Genomic DNA, 23204 nt, shown 5'->3' with positions numbered 1-23204 from the left:
CTGGTTTTGCAGGTGAACACAGTGATGGATTTGGAAGGAAGTGATCTTTTAGCTGAGAAAGCTGATAGAAGAGAATTTGTTAGCCTGTTGAAGAAAATGTTGCTGATTGATGCAGATTTAAGAATTACCCCAGCTGAAACTTTGAACCATCCTTTTGTTAATATGAAACATCTTCTAGATTTTCCTCATAGCAACCAGTATGTTACCTTAAAATTTGCTAAAACAGTCCTGGAGAAATAATAATATACTGTCTTTAAAAAAAATCAGTTTGTTAGAAAAATGATTTAATATCGTCATTAAATATAAGTAACTGAGTCAAAAGAGGTCATGCTAACTTGGCCAAGGTTACATAGGCTAGTAAATGGCAGAGTAGAACTGGAACACAAATCTCAATTGCATTCCAGTGTTCTTTTTCTAAAACACTGAAAATGACTGAGTGATTTTGTTTTTATATGACATTCCTACCATTATAACCGTGCACATATGTACTAGAAGGAAATGTTAACAGTTCTTTCTCTTTTGAGTCTTGCAAACTCTATTTTCAATTTCCTTTCAATACCATTTGCTTCCCTCCCCTTCCTCCTTTCTCCTCTGTGTTGTGGAAAGAAAGGAAGTGTTGGTTTTTTGGTTTGGTTTGGTTTGGTTTTTTCTTTTTTAATGGGATAGTAGAGAAAAATGTTTGCTCAAATTGAGAAGGCCTTATCAGAATTACCTTAGGCCAATATCTCAAGTTCTTTAAATCTCACACCTCTTTTTTATGGGCTAAAGGGAGTAAAATAAATGACTTAAAATGGTTTTTTTTTAATATTTTAAGAAGACTGAATAAAGAAATTATATGGATAAACCAATATCTGCAATTGTGGATTATCCTTAAAAACCGGTGTTTTTTTCAAGTTGGACTACTATCTCTACCCCACCCCCCCACCACTTAAAAATGTCTAATGGTTTCCATGTATAAGCACTTGAAAAATAACATAACTTCATAGTTGGTACAGTTAATTTAGGGATGTGGAGATCTAGAAGTTTAAGAGAAATTATTTAGGGTGGGAGTGATAAACATAATAGTGTGCTAGCCAAAAAATGCTTACTGATACTTTGATGTCTTAAAAAATATTGCAGATATAAGATACACTTTTACTTGCTTTAAAATTCAATCTTGTAAGATTTTCTGGTAGAAACAGTATTGGAAGTATTGGAAGTAAGCAGACTAAGTGCAAGTCTTACAATCTTTTTCTTTTGGAAATAATTTTTAAATTAATGTACATTAATTTTAAACTACTCTAAACATCTAAAATATTATAATTACCTCTTTCTCTACTCTTTTTTTTTTTTTCAGTGTAAAGTCCTGTTTTCATATTATGGATATTTGTAAGTCCCACCCAAATTCATGTGATACAAATAATCACAATAAAACTTCACTTTTAAGGCCAGTTTCTTCAAACAGTACTGCTAATCTCACAGCAAATTTTACTAAAATTGGCACATTAAGAAGTCAGGTAAGAATTTAATAATTTGTACTTTTTAAAATTGCTCATTTTGTTTTTGAAGTATACAGAAGTCTCATGTCAGGAGTTAGGAGTTACCGTGCCGGTTAGGTCTCCTATGTCTGTTCTCTTAAATCTCTGATATTTCAGGGTAACAATTGGAGCATATCTACCCAAGTTCATTTTTTCCTTTCATCTTTCATTCCTTCAATATCCTCTACCATCCCTTCTGTGCTACCTACAACTCTATGTAGAGTTCAGTAGAATTGGTCTCTGGACCCATTTTTATCATAGAATTATGGTTTTAAGAAATATGTTTTAATCTGTTTATAAAGCACGTGTGTAGCAAATAGAAGACTGCTCTGTACAGTGCCATGTGCATTGATCATTTCAGGCATTGACCACATCTGCTCATTCAGTTGTGCACCATGGAATTCCTCTGCAGGCTGGAACTGCTCATTTTGGTTGTGGTGATGCTTTTCAGCAGACGCTGATTATCTGTCCCCCAGCTATTCAAGGTATTCTTTCATTTAAATTACACTTTGAGTTTAGGCATGCATTATTTTTAGACAAACTTAGTTATCTATCCATTAAATATACTGTATAGTTTTTGCTACATTTAGTGCTACAATTTGAATTTAATTTAACCTGGTCAGTAAACTTTAGACCAGTAATGTCCATTTCTTGACTGAAGCTCCGTTGTAATCATCACTGACAAAAATGAGTCATGTGACTGTTGGTTGTCCTGCACTGAGTATCACTGCTCCCGATGTTTGGGTAAGTACATATTATCTTACCATCACTAGACATTAAAGTGACTGAGAGTTCACTTGTTTAAATTTTGGCCAAAGGAGTTCTGTCCCAATTGTTACATACTCTTGTTCTTTACCCATACCTTAGGCTTTTTATTTTTTAAAGATTGATTTTTACTAAATTAAATTATGTCCCTTACTTAGGTAAAAATAGCAAATTAAATCCTCAAGTGCAATGGGTAGCAGAAGAGGCCATAAATTCTCCAATGGGAATTTCCTAGTTGTTCTCCCAGGGTGATAGCAGCAGACTTTGTGGTCAGAAAAACAGTAAAATCCTACTTCCTAGGTCCTTTCATAGCATTTTGTTCTTGCTAAGTTTTAACACCTAGTTATATCTTAAAGCAACAGGTTAATTACAAATGAGGCCCTAACTGACTCTTTGAAACATGGTGGTAGTACTGTATATATGATGTAAGTAAAAGAAGTTGGAGCTAAGTTAGGACACCTGGGATATAGCTCTGTTTCTCCTATTTGCTGAGTTATCTTAGACACATCTAGTAACCTGTTTCAATCTTAGTCAAAGGAAACAGACTGAACTACTTTTAGTCATTTTTAGCCCTTAATATTTTTGGATTCTAAAGATTATTTGAAATTTTTATTTGATTTCAGGATTTGAGCAATAAAAAAATTTTTTAAATTGTCTACCACAATGTTTAACAAAGCACCAAGGATATGTGTGTTGCCTTGATTGGCTGGTAACAAAGAAATATGGAAACATGTCAACTCTTTAGCCACTTTCGTTTAAACAGTGTACTTTTTCTTTCATCTTTCTTATATATTGGGTTTTCACATAAGGTTTCATTGAGAGAAAGGTTTGTATCACTAAAAATATAAAAAACGACAACTTAGATGATTGGTTGTCAGGATGAAATTGTGGTCCATTGGTGGTGTGTCAGTGCTCTTAAAGATGCTGCTTTGTTTGTTTACTTGTTTTTCTCAATTGTTTATTATTTAAAAATTTAAACATACAGAAGAGTTCAAAGAATATCATAATGGCTTCTACCCTAGATAAACACTTTGCTATGTTTGCTCTATCTATCTAGACATACAGATAGCCATTTGATAACAGGTGGTAGACGTTTTACTTAAATACTTGAGTGTGAAAGACTGGTGCTTTTTTTTTGGTCAGTTATCATTTAAGTAATGTCTTGACAAATGCATTTTCATTTAGGTGAATTTTTAATTTGTACTAACAAATAGATTCTTAGTTTCTAATAATTTCTCCTATGTAACAAAGTCAGTTTGAGGGTCACCCACCTACAGTTTGGTATGTATTTCATCAAGTTTTGGGAAAGCAGTTGTTCTCAGAGCCTACCTTCCATTTGTAGCAAAAACTCAGGAGGCTTGTGAGACACATTTCTAAACATAGTTAAGCAACATTCTTAAAACATACAATGAGGTTAGACAAAATTATTTTTATGTGGCTTATAATTGATAAAATGTTAGTAACCTTTCTGTACTTAATGTTAGCAACTGTATGAGTGATTCATAATAAGGATAAGAGGAAAAAAGGAGATATTGCCAGGCTCATTAACCCATTAAATGACAAGAACAATATTTTTGAAGACAAAGCATAAAACTTGTTAGTTTATGTAACAGGTGCAGTCGCAGGCAAAGGATAGTCAGGCTGTATAAATATGTTTTGTTGTTTCTTATTTTACTATAGTGGCTGCTTGGAAATGAAAGCTTTCCTCTAATTTGTTTTTAGCATCTCTGTAGGCAATTCCAATGCTGGTATTCCTATGCCTTTCACTTACAATGTACCAATCCATTTCAACGAAACATTTTAAAATGATTATTGGGCAATTGTTGAGTAGCAGTTATGGCACCATTATAGTTTATATTTTAAAATAATTTTTATGTTTATTTCCCTTCCTTTTAAATTTTTTACTTTGAAGCTATAGTATTTAGGTTCATCATACATTTCATATATTTTGAATATTATAGATATAATATGTAAGTTTTGAAAGGTAGATGTTGTTTTCATATATTGTGCCTTTTCCAGTATAGAAGTCTAGCCAAGCATTTATTTAGTAAATCTGAGTGTAGGTTGCATATATTAAATGAGAAAACTGAAAAGCTAGCTATTCATTGCTTCTGAGTGAAAATCACTCTTTTAAAGATTTTATTTATTTATTTAGAGAGAGGGGAAGGGAGGGATAAAGAGAGGTAGAGAAACATCAGTGTGTGAGAGATACAGTGATTGGTTGCCTCTCGCACACCCCCAACTGGGGACCTGGCCTGCAACCCAGGCATGTGGCACACCCTGACTGGGAATCAAACTGGAGACCTTTTGTTTTGCAGGCTGGCACTCCATCCACTGAGCTACACCAGCCAGGGCAAAAATCTCTATTTTAAAATCTAATGCATTTCAGCAAAATTTTCCTTTGTTGTACTAGACTAGCCGTTAGGCTTTTTATGCCCCAGTCTCCAGAGAGTAAAGCAAATCTAATCAAACAAAACGTCTTAGCTAATGTAATAACTCAAATAGAAAATTGACATCTTAACCATATATACTTTTGAATTTGATTAAAAAAAAAAATTAAACCCCTTGTCCTGGCCAGTGTGGCTCAGTTGGTTGGAGTGTTGCCCTGGAACTAAAGGGTTTCAGGTTCGATTCCTAGTCAGGGCATGTATGTAGGTTGTGGGTTTGAGCCACAGTCTGGGCACATAAAAGAAGCAACCAATTGATGCTTCTCTCTTGCATCAATGTCTGTCTCCCTTCTTCTTTCTCTAGAAGCCATGAAAAAATGTCCTTGGGTGAGGATAAAAAAAATTAGACCTCTTGAGGAGAGAAGATAATAGGAGAATTCTCTTGATATTAATTATGAGGAAAATTTAAAGGCACTATGATTTTTGTTGGGATTTGAGAATTTGTTCTGTCTTTTAATCCTTATCAAAGTGAATTCTTCCTTTTTCTCTAATGAGATTGTCTATTGCTGCAATATATCTACCCTGTCTGGGTGTGCTTATATTCCTTTTCTTGGGGAATTTCCTGATCAAGATATGCTTTTTGGAAGGGGCAAGAAAGTCAGTTTTAAAAAAATAATCTGTAGATATTTGTTAAACTTAATTCATATCTTATTCTTAGTGCAGAGCTCAGAGGGGAGAACACGTTAGCAGTATGATAAACTCCTGTCAAGAAGATAAACACAACAAAATTAACATTTTCTTTAGGAGTTTTTTACATTTTATTTTTCAATTACAGTTGACATTCAACATTATTTTGTTTTAGTTTCAGGTGTACAGGATAGTGGTTAGAAAATCATATACTTTACGAAGTGATCCTCCCAATATTTCCAGTACCCACCTGACACCAGACATAGTTATTACAATATTATTGACTATGCTCTTTAAGCTATACTTTACATCCATCCCCATGACTATTTTGTAACTACCAATGTGTATTTCCTATTCCCTTCACCGTTTTCACCCAGGCCCTCAACCCCCCTTCCCCTCTGGCAACCATCAGTCTATTCTCTGCATCTGTGAATCTGTTTCTATTTGTTTATTCATTTATTTTGTTCTTTAGACTCCACATATAGGTGAAATTATTCAGTATTTGCCTTTCTCTGTCTGACTTATTTCACTTAGCATAGTATTCTCCTCCTGAGGCTTAACACTTAAAAAATACTCGTGTAATAAAAATTGCCAAGTTTTTTTTCTTTTTTTTAAATTTATGTTTGTTCAAATACATTTGTTTCCACCTTCCCACCACCACTTTCCCCTGCCCCTCTCCCCCACGTAAAGTTATTTTTCAATAGAAAAAGAAAACAATTGTATTTTCCTCTTAAGGCTTATGGGAGATACCTAAGATCACATTTATCTTAAAATTGATTATATTAAATAAGATATTTATTTAATATTCTATATTGAAAGTAACTGCTACAACAGACTGGAATTATGAAAGTGAATTTATTTTAATAACTAAGTTTTCTGATCTTGGGTGGATGTCTGTAAAGTCTTGTTAGTCAAAGCTCTAAGTTAGGGTCATACTACTTTACTGTCTGAAAGCTTAATATCAGAAGACTTAATACTTACAAAATCCCTTTGCAATGCATGGCATAGAAATACTAACATTAACTGGATTCACGTGGCTAATAATCCTGCTTTCCAATTTTCCTAGCCAGTAAACAAAATGGAATACATTTGACCTGGAGTTCTAGCAGCCCTCTACTGGAAATACTAGTAGATTAAACCTCATTGACCAAAACATAGTTGTATCATTATACTAGGCAGAAAAGGTTATTTTTTGCTTTTCCTTTGGAGGTCGAAATGAGTATGCCATTCCGAATTTTCTTGAAGCATGTAAACCATCATGGCCGTTGAAGTGCGGAGTCCTGATACAGTCCCTTTGGTGCCAAGAGTGTAAGAGCCTATTAAAATTTTGAAGAAGAGAATGCTAGACATAGCTAAAAATTTGCATGAAAAAGCGAACCTGCTGGAGGACCAGGATGTTGAATCAGATTCACCTTTCCCGTGTCCTTTATGATAGTGGCACAAGTATTTGAAAAGAAAAATAAAGCTATAATAGCAAACTTTGAAAGGAATGAGAAGTTTCAAGAAAAATAAATGATTCACCTTTGTAGTATGCATTTTAAAATAGTAGAAAGAGTAGCTTTACAGCATCTTTTGGAATAATGTACCACAAAATATATAAAATGCACCTCACTTTCCTAATAGATTGCTTTGCTAGTGTTATAAAAATTTTATGTAGGGGATAATTTTATAATCCTAGTCATAATTTAGCAATTGTTTCAATTTAAAAGTTTTAAAAGAAAAAATTCTTTCTCTGAGTTAACTTATGTTTGAGAACTATTCTTTTCTTTTTCACAGGTATTCCTGCAACACATGGTAAACCCACTAGTTATTCAATAAGGGTAGATAATACAGTCCCACTTGTAACTCAGGCCCCAGCTGTGCAACCACTACAGATCAGACCAGGAGTTCTTTCTCAGGTTGGCAATAATTCATTATTTTTGCTTATGTACTGTCCTCCTTATACTCAAGTAGAGGCATTGAATGAACCATTGGTAAAATAGCCTGTGATATTGGGAAACAATTAAAATGACCTGGATGGGAATTAAAGCCTTTGTAGATTATTGACTTTAACTTTGACATTAGTAAATGATTGTTTAATGTATTTTTTATTTTAAGATCTAATAATGAAGAATCACTTGTAACTTACTAGTTTTTCTGTTTCTTTTTTTGGGGGTGCAGCAGACATGGTCTGGTAGAACACAGCAGATGCTGGTGCCTGCCTGGCAACAGGTAACACCTTTGGCCCCTGCTACTGCTACATTAACTTCTGAGGGTGTGGCTGGTTCACAAAGACTTGGAGACTGGGGGTAAGTTAAAAACAGAACTACTTCTTTGTGACTAGTTTGCAAAATAGCTCTTGGTAAAAAGGGAATTCAATTTTTCTAAACTTTCTCCCTAGGAAAATGATTTCACACAGCAATCACTTTAGCTCAGTGATGCCGCAACCTCTTCTAACCAATCAGATAACTTTATCAGCTCCTCAGCCAATTAGTGTGGGCATTGCACATGTTGTCTGGCCTCAGCCTGCCACTACCAAGAAAAATAAACTATGTCAGAACAGGTTGGTGTTGATATTTTAACTTTGCTCTGCATTTTGAAAATTAATCTTTAAGATAAATATTGCATGTACGCTAAAGGGTCACTCTGTTGTATTCAAAATGACCTCTTTGATAGCTTTGTTGCAAACACTAAGCCAGCTCCCTTCTCAATTTCTCAGAGGTATTTTGGTAAAACTAATGGAATGGGAGCCAGGAAGAGAGGAAATAAATGCTTTCAGTTGGTAAGACTGTCTTTATTGCCCTTTTGTTTATAACCTACCTATAATTTTAGACACTCAGCTATCACATTTACCAAAAAATACTGACCATTTGAATGTAATAATGCAATCTACATTGATATTTCTACAGATATTTTATATTTCACAAAACTTATGATCTGTATGTTAGTGTATTATATACATGATCTTGAACCAAGTGACAGTTTGCATTGTTCATTTTAACAAGAGTTCTTAGAAAAATGTCATGTGCTTATTTTGATTGTAAAAATGACACATTATTTCTTTGATTGCAGGAGTAATGCGTTGCAGAATACCAATATCCCACATTCAGCATTTATTTCTCCAAAGATAGTAAATGGGAAAGATGTCGAGGAAGTAAGTTGTATAGAGACACAGGACAATCATAACTCAGGAGAGGCAAGAAATTGTTGTGAAACATCTGTCAGGCAGGACTCTGATTCATCAGTTTCAGACAAACAGCGGCAAACCATCATCATCGCTGACTCCCCAAGCCCTGCAGTGAGTGTGATCACTATTAGCAGTGACACTGATGAGGAAGAGACGACACAGAGACATTCTCTCAGAGAGTAAGTGCCAAAAGCAGTTTCCTGTGTTTATGCTGCATCCTTAAATAATAATGATGGTGCCCCCTGGTGTGGTGAAAAGTAACTTTCCATGACTTAGTCCTTGTCAGTGTCTTTTGGAGTAAACTTCCTAAATGGTATTTAACATGGTTATTACAACATTTTTCCTGTATTTATAAGCTTTAGATTTTTGTCCATGTGGGTTGCTCTTAACCGATTCATATTCTTAATTAAATAGATTAATTTTGGGCTCTTTGGGGAGTATCTTCTAATGTTTTTGTTTTCCTCCTCCCTCTCTCTTTCACTAGATGTAAAGGAAGCCTAGATTGCGAAGCGTGCCAGAGCACTTTGAATATCGATCGGATGTGTTCATTAAGTAGTCCTGATAGTACTCTGAGCACCAGCTCCTCAGGGCAGTCCAGCCCATCCCCTTGCAAGAGACCTAACAGGTAAAGGAATTTCAGTGGTGGTATGTAATAAATATTAAGTCAACTAATAAGCCTATGATTTCTTTTGTGTTTAAATTAACAAATACCTGCCAGTTTACTACAGTGGCTTCTCTCTTGAACATAATTTTTGAACTAAATCAATTTTTATAACTCAAGTTTTACGTAGTAATTTTATTTGTTATAGAACAGATCTAAACCAAAAATTGACGTTCTAATAAATGATTTTTTAAAGAATCGTTTGTTTTTGAAAGGGTTAAAAAGCCATATTCTCAACTTCAGCTCCATAGATTACTATTTTAACTTAAATTTTGAGTAAGAACATAAACTTTAGCAAAATAAAAAAAAGAATGTTTTGCATAATAAAGTGATAACCCACTGTTAGTAGAAAAATCTGTTGTGATTCTTTTCTCTCATTGGCAATTGATTAGCACAGCCTCATCCATTATTTTCTTGCCTTTCCTTCCTTTTTGTCCAGGAACATGGATTGCCACTAAAGTAGTGAGCTTCCCCTCACCAGCATGACGATGCACTAACATATTAAGTGATGGGCCACAAAAATTCCAGTGAACTACATTTGATTTTTGCTTTTAGAAATTTCTATTTTTAAAATTAGAAATAAAATTTGAATAAATTTTAGGTCTTAATTTTATACATTTATCTTCTCTTTTCCCTTAGTGAGGAAATAATGGCATTGAAAATCTATAACCAAAGCTCTGTGGAAGATATAAAGAAATTTTAACATACCTTTTATATTGCTTATAATGGTTTTGGAAGTTAATATTACACATATACATAAATAATTCACATACATATGAAAATACATTTATATACACATATACGTTTAAGATATATAAATAAAAATATGTAACTAAAACATACATATAAAAAGAGGTGCTTCACACTGTTAAGTATGAAATGAATGATTAAGAGGGACAATAAATGCTGTAGAAATCCCAAGGAGAGATATTATCAGGGCTTGAAAAGGTCCAGAGGAGAAGAGATATAATGGGACTCTAGCTAGGCTTTCAGAGGACCTTTCAGATAATTGGTTAGTTAAAAAGGACCCAAATTACATACCACTTACTAATGTTTAATATATCTAAACATTAGAATTTAATCTGAAATATCCATAATATTTGTAATGTTTGTACATGTTATTTAAATTATCCAGAAGGGTGCTGCTATTCTAGTATCTTGATGTAATTTTCTAGAATATATAAAGTGGGATATATGAACTGCTACTAAGGATCAAATGAGAAAAGAAGGGAGACAAAATTCAGGGCTGAAAGGATGTTTCTAAATAGTACAGGATTGGAGTTAGCAGTCTGAGTAGAGAATTAATGTGAGAGCCTAGAAAATTTAGGACAAAAATGTTATTAAACAAGGCAGTAATTAGATATGAAGTAACTGAATAAGATTGTTACCTATTTGCTGGAGCCTCAACAGTATTTAACTTTGGATTTAATGTGAAAAACATATTATTCATAAAGATACTTTCTTGGTGTAGTATGTCAGATGAAGAGCAGGAAAGTGGTTGTGATACTGTGGATGGCTCTCCAACATCAGACTCTTCGGGACATGACAGTCCATTTGCAGAGAGCAGTTTTGTAGAGGACACTCATCAAAATGCAGAACTGGGAACCTCTGCCAACACAGAAACCAAACCAGCTGTCTGTACTGTTGTGGTGCCACCAATGGGATTAGAAAATGGATTAATTGCCGATGAGCATATGGCAAACACAGGTAAACTGAGTCCCCTCTGTTTCCTGATAGCCCCTTAAAAAGTTTTAATTTAGGAACACAGAGAACAGCATTGCCAAGAATCATCTCTAAATTTCCAGTTTGATCATTTAATTTTAAGGTTCTCAAATCACTATTGTGTAAAATATCTAAAGACCTTTGTAATTTTTATATGAGAAAGAAAAAGCATTAACTCTTTACTATTTGTTCATTGCCAGATTCTATATGCCAGCCATTAATAAAAGGACGATCTGCTCCTGGAAGGTTGAACCAGCCTTCCACAGTGGGTAATCGTCAGCAAAAACTGACATCAGCATTCCAGCAGCAGCATTTGAATTTCAGTCAGGTATGTTTGTGAATTTATAAGAAAGAGTCTTTGGGATTTAAATTCAGCAGTATTTCACTTGGGGGAAAAAAGATTCTGAAACTGTGTGCAGTCTTAATAAATTTTACTTTTTTTATTATCCCAAATGACTAAAGAATAATATATCTGATAATAGGATAATTAAGCAGTTTATCCATAAAACTTCATACTTTTAGAAAAATTAAGTTCCTAGATTCTCTTAAATATATTTAGTTTGTCTTCATAGACTTTAATTCAGAATGCACATTAATGGATTGATGGCTACATTTTTTCAGTTTAAATCATTTTTTATTTTTCAATTACAATTGACATACAATATTCTGTTAATTTTAGGTGTATACCCCGGTGATTAGATATCATACAATATAACTTACTAAGTGATCATCCTGATAAATCTAGTACCCATTTGACACCATGCATAGTTATTAGAATATTATTGACTATATTCCCTATGCTGTACTTTACATCCCCATGACTATTCTGGAACAACCAATTTGTACTTCTTAATCCCTTCACCATTTTCACCTGTCCCCTCCATCCTCCCTCCCATTGGCAAACATCAAAATGGTCTCTGTATCTGAGTTTGTTTCTGTTCGTTCGTTCTCTTTCTTTCTTTCTTTCTTTCTTTCTTTCTTTCTTTCTTTCTTTCTTTCTTTCTTTCTTTCTTTCTTTCTTTCTTTCTTTCTCTCTTTCTTTCTTTCTTTCTTTCTTTCTTTCTTTCTTTCTTTCTTTCTTTCTTTCTATTCTTTCTTTCTAAAAAAGATTTAATTTATTTATTATTTTTAGACAGAGGGGAAGGGAGGGAGAAAGAGAGGGAGAGAAAGATCAATGTGTGGTTGACTCTTGAGTGTCCTCAACTAGGGACCCGGCCCACAGCCCAGACATGTGCTCTATCTGGGAATCGAACTGGCAACCCTTTGCTTTGCAATCCGGTGCTCAATCCATTGAGCCACACCAGCCAGGGCCTTATATATTATTTTTTTAGATTCATGTGTTGGTAGATACATATTTATTGCCATTGTGTTCATATTTTTTATCCTTCCCGCTCCTCCTCCTCCTCTTCCTCTTCTCCTCCCCCCACCGCCCTCCTTTTTTTCCCTCCTTTGACATTTATTATAATATAATACTGGTATGGTGATGAACTCCATTGGCCTTTTTCATGTCTGGGAAGCTCTTTATCTGTTGAGGAAAGCTTTGCTGAGTAGAGTAATCTTGGTTGTAAGTCCTTGCTTTCATTGCTTTGAATATTCCTTGCCCCTCCCTTCTGGCCTGCAAAGTTTCTGTTGAGAAATCAGCTGACAGTCTCGTGGGACCTCCCTTATAACTAACTGCTTTTCTCTTGCTGCTTTGAAGATATTTTCTTTGTCTTTAATCTGTTGCATTTTAATTATGATGTGTCTTGGTATAGACCTCTTTGGGTTCATCTTGTTTGGGACTCTGAGATTCCTCGACTTGTATGTTTATTTCCTTCACCAGGTTAGGGAAGTTTTCTGCCATTATTTTTTTCAAATAGGTTTTCTATTTCTTGCTCTCTTTCCTCTCCTTCTGGTACCCCCATGATGTGAATGTTGGTACATTTTAAGTTGTCCCAGAGGCTGCTTACATTATCTTCATTTTTTTTGGATTCATTTTTCTGTTTGCTGTTCTGATTGGGAGTTTTTTGCTTCCTATATTCCAAATCTCTGAGTGGCTTCTCAGCTTCATCTACTCTATTGTTGAATACTTACAAATTATTCTTTACTTCAGTTAGTGTAACCTTCATTTCTGATTTTTTTTCATGGTTTCCATGTCCTTTTTTATGGCTTTTGTGTCCCTTTTTTTTTTTTTTTTGCTGTTGAAGTTCTAAGTTCATTTACTCTTTCCGTAAGTTCATTGAGCATCCTGGTAACCAGTGTTTTGAACTCTGCATCTAGTAGATTGCCTATTTCCATTTTGTTTAGTTCTTTTTCTGTTTCCATTTTGTTAATGTTCTTTAATTTGCAATGTATTTCTTTGTCTCTTCATTTCCTCCCTTGTTTTCTTCTGCGTATTAGGTAGAACTGCTACATCCCCCAGGCTTGGTAGAGTGGCCTAATGTAGTAGGTGTCCTGTAGGGTCTAGTGGCACAGCCTCGCTGATAACCCAAGCTGGGCACTCTAGGTATGCACTTTGTCCCCTTGTGGGCTGTGCACATCTTCGGATTGTACTTGAGCTCTGATTGCTGTTGGCACGTCAGTGGGAAGAATTTATCCACAAGCCAATTGGCTGCGAGGACTAGTCATGACCAATCAGCTGTGCAGGGGCCCACCCCACAGAGCAGGATTTACTTCAGCAGGGCTCTGGTGTCCACTGAGTTCGGCCCTTGAGTGTATTGCTTGTGGGTAGTGCTTTGATGTGGTCTGAAGCTGTCCACTGGGTGTACTGGCTCTGGGGCTTCCTGGAAAGTGCAAACCAAGGTCAGCCGCTGCCTATGTTATGCCCAGGACGCCCTGGCTTGAGCTGCAGAGCAGTCTGCAGATGGCTGCTACATGAGCTGAGGTTGGAGGTTCCCAGGAGAGGCCAAGCTCCGAACCTTGGTCTGCCGTTGCTACTGCCAGGCCTGGGCCCCCTTAGTGAGAGGTATGGGTTGCACTGAGGCCAGATGCTGCTTGTTTGAAAGATTTTAGGAAAGTCTGAAGCATGAGCCAAGGTGGGCCATTCATATGGAAAAACCACTGGAAACAGCTTGGGTGGGTCTGCAAGTTTGGTGGGCTGGTGTCTCAGGGAATCACCAGGGCGAGGAGAGCAGTGTGAGCCAGGTTAATGGAGACTCAGATATGGCGGCCAGATGGCTACATTTCTGTGTGTTAGTCGTGGTGATAGTGAGAGATGCCGTATTCAGCACTATGCTTAGCAGTTGAGTTTCCACTTGGGGAAAGAAAAGATCATAGTTGTCGAAGTAAAACCTTTGTCCAAATCCTGGTTTTGCCACATACTATATATATCACCTTGGCCATATCTCTTTAGCCAATGTAGACCACAGCCAATGGGAGTAATAGCTATATCGTGTGTTATTTTGGAATTAAATAATGCCTTGCATGTAAATGTTAGCCCTACATATGATAAGTGCTTCATAAGTGGTGGCTATTAGTAGTGGTGGAGAGGTAGTGATACAAATATTAGCAGTGGTAGAGGCAATGTTTATATCATAATATGCAGTAGTAAATATTAAAATGTTATTACTAATATATAAAATCATTAATTTTCTCTTTATACTTAGTACAGTCTAAGATCTGAGAGGTTTTTTATGGGTTATCGGTCACAGAGTTTATTGTAATTTCCGTTTCTTCCTTTTTAACTTTTGAATATGTATTTCGTGTTTTTTGTTTATTTGTTTTGAATAGGCTCAGCATTTTGGATCTGGGCATCAAGAGTGGAATGGAAACTTCGGACATCGAAGACAGCATGCTTACATCTCTACTAGTGTTACCAGTAATCCGTTCACTCTGTCTCACGGAAGTCCCAACCACACAGCCGTGCACGCGCACCTGGCTGGAAGCACGCACCTCGGAGGACAGCCCACTCTACTTCCTTACCCATCATCAGCTGCCCTCACTAGTGCTGCACCAGTGGCCCACCTCTTAGCCTCTCCATGTACCTCAAGACCTGTGTTACAGCATCCAACTTATAATATCTCCCATCCTAGTGGCATAGTTCACCAGGTCCCAGTGGGCATAAATCCCCGTCTGTTACCATCCCCAACCATTCATCAGACTCAGTACAAACCAATCTTCCCACCACATTCTTACATTGCAGCATCACCTGCATATACTGGATTTCCATTGAGTCCAACAAAACTCAGCCAGTATCCATATATGTGAAAACTCAAAAGGAGCATATTGAGGAAGCTCAATGATAGAAACATTTGATTAAAAATAAAAACATGGTATTTAATAAATATTAGCCATGGCACAAGAAAATTATTTTTGAATCATGTAGACTTGGGTGCAATTTAAACAACTTTGAGCTTTAAAAAAACTCACTTTTAATGTGTTTTGCACATTTGGTATAACTTGTCTTTGGTCATGTTATCTTCTTATGTAGTAACTCTAGACAGGTGACTTATGGGAGCAGAAGTCCACTTTTGCTCCTGCTATTTTTTATAAAATTGCCTTCTAACTAGTGCAAGACACGTCCACATTTGGGAAGCCATTCTGTGTACAGACTTAGAGCAACAGATGCACATATGTCAGAATTTCAGCATACAAAATTGTATTATCTGTGTCTTAGTGTATAAATGTTGGGTCACTTACCTGAGAAATTGAGCTATTGTTCTTTACATTTGCATGTGTCTTTGCATGGGCAAAATATTGCCTAAACTTTGCTCTTAAATGTTGTTCTAATAATCTCAGCTGCATTGTAAACCGTTCCCACACATAGTGCCTTAAATATTTGAGGTTGTTAATGTTATTACCTATATATAAATGTTGAGGACTGCAGCACTTAAAAATCAGATCTACTCTTTAGTTTTCTTTTAATAGAGTAATGTTCATTTTGGTTTTGTGTGGTATGATTTCAGGTTGTAGCTGTTTTTTCCTTATTAAGAGGGCAGCATGTTTGCTATAGCTGAATTGAATTCTGCTGTCTGATTTTTCAGAATGATCTAGCTTCAAGAAAAGCAAGCAGTTAGTAGTGCTTAAGAAAAATTGATTCAGTATCTAATGGATAGTTGATATCTGTCACAACACAGCATTTTATATACTGTTAAGTAACTGCAATACAATCTAAGTTTATTTTGGGAGTGTTTGCTGTATAATTGGGTTTAATAAAATATTTAGAGGTGCAGTAGGCATGACTTTGAGTAGATAATGAAAGAAAATGCAAATTGCTCATTGATTCATGATGTGGTTTCACCTTAGCTTGGGCAAACCATGCAGTATTTAATAAGTAGTAGCAGAATATTTACTATTGAAGCTTGAAAAGATGTGAGTTCTTTGTGTGCAATTTTTTCATTTATGCATGTGAGAGGGTTGTTGTTTTTTTAAAAGTATTTTTACATTGTAGTACTTGTTTTGCTTGTTGGTGGTGTTTGCTTATTTAATACATTCCGTCAGGGACAGAAATTACATGCTTTTCTTCCTAGGAAGTGTGTCTTGGGTTTTTCCTTTCTTATTCTTTCTTTCTTTCTTTCTTTTTGTTTGTTTTTTTGGTGATGGTGATGATATTTAAATGAAGTTGCTTTTACAGCACCAAAGACTTAATCATCCATTTCCTATATAAAAGGTAGCTACTTTTTGCATAGACCTCAAGTATATTGTAGTGTACAGGTGGAACTTAAGGAAAGGTATTAAACAGGCTGTGTTTTAGCTTATGGGCAAGTAATAAATTGTATCATTTATCTTGAATGTATCATAGATAAGCTGCTATATAACGATTGCCACTTCAGATAGCTGTGAAATTAGGTGATTAACTAGTTGTTATTTAGCCTTCTAATTTCTGTATAAGTCTAATTACATGAAATAGAAGTTGGGGTTTTGATTTTTTTACTTTGCTTTTCTGTTTGGAGTGTCATTGTAACTACTGTATTGTAAATGATGGAAAATAATTGCATATGTTATTTTGGGGTGTGTTAATTGCATCAGTATTTTATCTCTATTAATGTTTGTGCTCATCACTGCATATAAAAAACTTGGATGTATCAATGTAACTTAATTTTTTATTTTCATACTGGCATTGTAGACACTTGAGAAAGCTGTATCTTGCAGGCTTGACTTAACTTTTTTTCCTTAAAAATCTGGAATATAATCTTACAGCATTTACTGGAATAAACAGTACAAAGCATTTGAGTGTAAAACTCTCCAAATGTTTTGGATTTATAGCATTTCTTTGATAAATGAATTGCATACCACTAGTACAGCTCTAGTACATCGTTGACAATAAGCTAATAATGGACAAACTTTTCTTTACTCCATTAACACAAGCAGTGTTTTATTTAATAATCATCAATGAAATAAATGTGCCTGAAATTGATTTTAAAAATTACAGTATTAGGTCATAAAATAAAAACCAGCAGTACATTTTTAGTCACACTGAAAATGAAGGACTTAATTTTCCCCACAAGTTTCAGTGTTTTTAGTAATCAATTCTATGCATTTTATATAAATAGAAATATATATTACACATAAAAAAGGAGTAGCCTAAGATTAATTTAAAAGATTATTTACAGATGGCAATGTATGGAGTTACTATTTAAGTAAATGTTGTCCTCCACAGCCTTCTAGTTTTATTTATGTGGTCCAGCAGGTTACTGGTATGTGCTCACTTTTTGGAAAAGAATCAATGCTGGCAGCAGATGTTTCAGAAATAAGTGCAAAGGATTGATTGATTGATGCTCGTACCACAGAAGGTACAAACCTGGTGCGGTTTGCTTTTTGTTCAGGACCATGTTCACTACCCTGAAATGTCCTATTTCCTGTATTTCACTTCCAAGACTGAGATGGTCTTGTTAAACAGACAGCAAACAGTAACCTTCAGTGTTTTCATAATAGTAATGTCGATAAAGGCATACCCCAGTTAAGTACATTGCTCTTAACTGATTCTAATCATGGGTTTTTTATGTATTTAAAAATAAAAATTGTTAAAATCTGTGAAAACCTAAAGCATCTTGACAAAAAAAAAAATCTGGATTTATACCTTCTTTAAAGCCATTTTAACCAGTTTTCTTTGGTTTTAATGCTTTCTTAAATAAAACACTGCATGAATTTCAAGTTACATATTTGCATATTATTTTGATTTACAATTTTTTTTATCAAATATCCTGATATTTAGTTTTCTTTTTCTTCAGGGTATTTAAGTATGTTACTGTAGTAGCAAAACCTTTTCATTTTTAAAAATCTCTACTACTAACTTTAAACTTGGTTTGCGATAAGTAAAAGTTAAATCATACACTGCAAGTGTAGGAGGATTTGTTTTAACAAAACCCAATGATAGATTTGATTACTAAGTTTGAACTGTTAACTGTTTGATAATTTTAGACTTGTGGCTTTCTTTCTTTGGTTAGTTTGTTTTTGCTTTTACTTCTATGCTACACTAGTTTGCCATGTAGCAGTTGCACTGTGCAATATTACAATAAGGACTGGGAAAATTTTTATGGATGTAATGTCTATTACAGTTTGCGATAGTATTTCTCTCTAGTTCTCAGTGATTTAAATGTGACCAAGCCTTCTGTACTTTGTCACAAAAAGCGGGTTTTCCAGGTGACTATTTTGGTGAGTGTCAAAATAAGAATTTATGGTGTATTAACTGTCGATTCACTTTGAATTAAAATATATATATTGCAGCAAACAGCTTGTTGACTTTTTTTCCACCCCAGTACTGCATATAGGTAGAGAAGGAAAAGCTAGTAGCATTTGCTATCTAACTTACGTCATCTCATTTAATTCTCAAATCATTTGTGTGAGATTGGTGTTACTATCTTCAGTAGAGAAACAAGGAAGTAGGTTGAAAATATCTAGGTAAGTTGACCAAAGTCACATTGCTAGTGAGTGGTGAATCTGGGATATGAACCAGGCTATTTAACTAATCTACTTTCTACCAGTTCTTTTTATTTATTTTATTTTTCAATTAGAGTTTACTTTCAATATTATTTTGTGTTGGTTTTAGGTGTACAGCTTCTTGGTTAGACAGTCATATACTTTGCATAGTGTTCCTCTCGATAGTTCTAGTACCCAGCTGGCACCTGACATAGTTATCGCAATATTATTGACTATATTCCCTACGGTGTAACTTTACATCCCGTGACTGTTCTGTAACTGCCAATTTACACTTCTTGATCCCTTCACTTCTTCCAGTCTGACCCCTACCCCCATGCCTCACTCTGGCTCCACCAGTTCTTTTTAAACTGAAGTCTGACTACTGCAACCACTGGGTCAACTGTGGCCCATTTCATTTGAAAATTATTTTCTTAAATATTTTTGAGGTAAATTCTTTTGCTCAGTATGCATGGAGGAAAAACAGGGAATTCACATGAATTTTTAAGATACAAAACATGAGACTTCAAAAGAATGTGGTGGTTGTAGGCAGTTTAGGTTGTATCCTCAAATGCCACCTCATACTTAAAGGATCCAAGTTCAGAAGGAACATCAGTAGGAAAGTTGTGGGAAGCACTCCACCAGAACACACCAGGGAGAATATATAATCGCAATCTCAGCTAACTTTGAACTGAAGCCAACATAGGCACTGCAGTGCCTGGCTGCTTTTGTTCACCATTTTATTTGTAAGAGACACCCACGTTGGGTGTAGTTGTGGTTTTAAATCCTCATTGCTGTATAGTATTCCTTGGTGTGCATGCATACTAATATATTTTTTGTTGATGGACCTTTGAGTTCTTTCTGGCTATTATGAATAGTACTATTATGGACACTTTTGTTCGTGTCTTTTGGGGAACACATGTATGTGTTTCCTTTGGGTATACATGTGGGTATGTAGTTCAATCATAAGGTATACATATGTTTTACATTACTAAATAATTGTAAACAGCATTCCAAAGGGATTAATTTAGACTCACCAGTGGTATATGACAATTCTACTTATGCTACGTTCTTGCACATAATATTTTTTGTTTCTTTCATTTTTGTTGTCGGTGTAAGTTGTTCAAAATAATGTGAACATTTCCATTTAGCCCAAGGCATTATTGATTCTACATATAAATGAAATCCACATTTTGCAATTTGCTTGCAAGTAAATTGGCTTCTGGAGAATACTAAGAAGTATTCAGCTATTTAAATAGATTTAGGAATATAGTATTTTTTCTAAAGATGAAAAAAACTTTTCAGCAGCACATAACTTGGAGCCAATGTCTAATACAGTGCCTGGAACATAGGTATGTCACGAATCATTCAGTGATACTTAAAAAGCCTCTACCATGCTCCACACACTCTATGCTGGGCTTGTATCAGTGGACAAAACTGAAGTTTCTTTTCATTTTATGGACCTTTCCTTTCTGTAGGGGGAAAATTTAAGTTCAGTTAGGGTAAGTGGAGTGAAGAAAACAGGATATTGATTAAGTGACTGGAGAGGGCATGTCAGAGAATGCCTCAGCGAGAATGTGACAATGAGGATGCTAGTCAGCCACACGGTGGAAAAGTATCACTGGCAGAGGGATCAGCAAGTGCAAAGGTCCTAAGTCAGGAAGGAGCTTCTAAATACTATGGGCAGAACAGGCTAGTGGCCCGTGAGGCCAGAAGAAGTGCGTGAGTGGGGAGCAGGAGCTAGAACATAAAACCAGGGGGGCGGGCATGCCTTTTACCAAAGGAGTCTAATTAGATTTAATTCCATATATTGTGGAAGCCATAGGAGGGTTTTCAGCAGGCAAACAATTCGACCTGGCTATCGCGGAAAATGATAGGGCTAGAGAGGAAGCTAGAGGACCAGGTAGGGGATGATAGGTTGCCCGCCAGTTCTTTGTCCAGGTGTTTGTATTATGAATGTCTTCTCCCAGTTTGTGACTTCTTTTATTTTCTTTGCAGGGTTTTGGAGGAGCAAAAGTTTTGAATTTTGATGAAGTCCAATGTATTAGTGTTTTATGATTTGTACTTTTGTGTCTTAAGAAATTTTTGCCTATCCCAAAGTTGCAGACCGCTTTGTTTTCTTCTAAGAGGTTCATGGTTTTACCTTTATTAGGTCTCTGGTCCATTATATGTTAATGTTTGTGTCAACTTTTATTTTAATGGCATTATTCTATCTTACTGAGAACTTATACTTTTCCCTAATTAGAAGTATGATTATATAAATAGAAAAATAAGATGTTAATGTTTCATTTTTCCAATAAAAATAATACATGATTACAATATACTTGGGAAATGCAGGAAAAAATTTTAGGAACTCATAAAAATCAAGGTCAGATGCTATAAGCTATTTTAGAATCTGATTATTTTCTACTTCAGTTTATCACATTAGCATTGTGCATGTTTTACATGCTTCAGAAACATTTTAAATGCCAAAATGTAAAATTTAGAGGAATAAACTTCATTCTAATCCAACTCACATTTTTTTTATCACATTGATTATTATTCAACTTTTTATTTTAAAAACTACAGGAAAAAATAGTACAATGAGCACATATATAACCTTCACCTAGATTCACCGGTTAACATTTGCCACATTATCTGTATAGTTACATGTATAATTTTTTAATTGAACCATTTGTGGATAATCTTGGCACTTGGCCCCATACTTACACGTTCATCTGTAAGAATAATTACATTCTTCCAACAACCACAAAACTTTATAACACTTAGCAAAATTAACAATTCTGTAACATCTAATTTCCAGGCCATGTTCAAATTTTCCCAACTGTTTCAAGAATGTCTTTTATAAAGCTATTTCCCCACCACTCCAGGAGCCAATCAAGATTCCCCCATGGCATTTGGTTATGTGTCTCTTAACTACTTTTAATTTAGAACAGTGCTTTTTTTTAAAATTTTTTTTTTTAAGAACTCAGGCTAGAATGTCCTACATTCTGAATTTGTCCAGTTTCTTCATGTTAACCTAACTAGATCCTCTCTCTCTCTGTTCTGTAACTATCTCTGTATTCCTCTCCCTATGTAGATTCTGTAAAGTACAAGTTGGGTCTAATGGTTTGATCAGAGTCGCTGTTCATTTGCAAGAATTATAGGAGTAGTTGTGTCCTTGTTGCCTCATGTCAAGAGGTACATAATGTGAGACCGTCTATTATCAGTGATGACACTAGGGTATAAAAAGGCTATTAGCAAGTCTCTCTTCTCACCTGGTGGGTGGTACTGTGGCAACGTCCATAACGTTTTAGTCAGCGACTTGGGGATCCATTGATTGTTGCTGTCTGAATCAATTGTTGCCTTGGGGGCTGCAAAATGGTGATTTTCAATTCTATCTATCTTCCTACATTTATTACTGGACATCATTCTATAAAAAAGAATAAAGAAAGGCTTTCTGGCTTTCTCCCTGTGCTCACTTGCGCTCTCTCATATACACAATCATCATTTTCATCATCATTATGCATTAGTGGATTTTGCTTTATTCAATAAGTTAAAATTACTAATTATCTTCATGACTTCATGACTCCTGAATCCTTCTGATACCACTGCATCACTCTGAATGTTTCCTTGTTTTCTGGCCCAATAAGGTATCTTAGGCTCACCTTGTATTTTTTCCTGTTTTGGATCTGAAATAGGCCATTCCTCCAAAGAGCCCAGGTTTCAGTGGATCCAGTTGAGCGATGTTTATGTCCAATACAAAGGTAAATTCCTTTCTCTAGTGCTGTCCAAGGATGGTGTCATGGATGTTGCTGACCAAGACTAGTCTCTACCCTGAGTTTAGCTTTACTCTCCCATATCCCCAGTAATTCAAGCTCATATCTGACTCCTATTTTCTGCAGAGATGTCACTTACCTAGCAACTTCTGCCCACCTCCTTTAACCATCCAATGACTTACTGACCTTGACCCCTTCTTACCCTTGCACATTGCAGGTGAACCGGGAGAAGGGTGAGTGACTATTTTAGAACTCATTCATACAAGAAGACTTCATCCAGTAAATGTTATTTTTGCTACTGTTTCCCCATAGTTTAGCACTTGTGCTTAATGAATGTTGTATAAATGTGTACCCTGGGGTTTGAGGACATTATTTAGTGAATCTTAGAAACAATAGTATATTCATGATCATGATTAACTTGAACTGGGTGATAAGGCGAGAGCAGACTGTACTGCTGCATCACCATAGGCCCCATATCCTTTCTTCTTTTTCTTTTTTAAAAAAAATCTTCACTGATAGACACTTTTTCCTTGCTTTTAGAGAGAGGAGGGAGGGAGAGAAACATCAAAGCAAGAGAGAAACATCCATTGGTTGCCTCTTGTATGTGCCAGGACTGGGGATTGGATGCTCCTGGATTGGAGGTCATTTACACTGACCATGGATTGAACCCGCAACCCAAGCATGTGCCCCAACCAGGAATGGAGCCCG

General features: G+C 35.5%; 1 protein-coding gene across 9 annotated transcripts in view; it reads left to right on the top strand.

Moving 5' to 3' along the window:
- The window catches only part of HIPK3 (homeodomain interacting protein kinase 3), an 89585-nt gene extending 71032 nt beyond the window's left edge, over positions 1–18553 (top strand). For 3 of the 9 annotated variants that reach the window (XM_054585938.1, XM_054585939.1, XM_054585940.1), the window contains exons 6-18: positions 13–197; positions 1337–1496; positions 1879–2002; positions 6566–6664; positions 7133–7254; positions 7517–7644; positions 7737–7898; positions 8055–8117; positions 8408–8701; positions 9007–9147; positions 10655–10890; positions 11106–11233; positions 14614–18553. In XM_054585938.1, coding sequence (XP_054441913.1) covers positions 13–197; positions 1337–1496; positions 1879–2002; positions 6566–6664; positions 7133–7254; positions 7517–7644; positions 7737–7898; positions 8055–8117; positions 8408–8701; positions 9007–9147; positions 10655–10890; positions 11106–11233; positions 14614–15090 — 2319 coding nt within the window. In that variant the 3' untranslated portion in view covers positions 15091–18553. The remainder of the gene's footprint in view (positions 1–12; positions 198–1336; positions 1497–1878; positions 2003–6565; positions 6665–7132; positions 7255–7516; positions 7645–7736; positions 7899–8054; positions 8118–8407; positions 8702–9006; positions 9148–10654; positions 10891–11105; positions 11234–14613) is intronic. The other 6 variants (XM_054585941.1, XM_054585944.1, XM_054585943.1 and 3 more) reach the window with 6 other exon arrangements.
- The last annotated feature ends 4651 nt before the right edge of the window (positions 18554–23204 follow it).

Source organism: Pteronotus mesoamericanus, unplaced genomic scaffold (assembly GCF_021234165.1).
Source record: "Pteronotus mesoamericanus isolate MK-2021 breed Mesoamerican mustached bat unplaced genomic scaffold, CSHL_Meso_final contig_90, whole genome shotgun sequence".
Lineage (NCBI taxonomy): Eukaryota > Metazoa > Chordata > Mammalia > Chiroptera > Mormoopidae > Pteronotus > Pteronotus mesoamericanus.
This window is presented reverse-complemented; position numbering and strand designations above follow the sequence as displayed.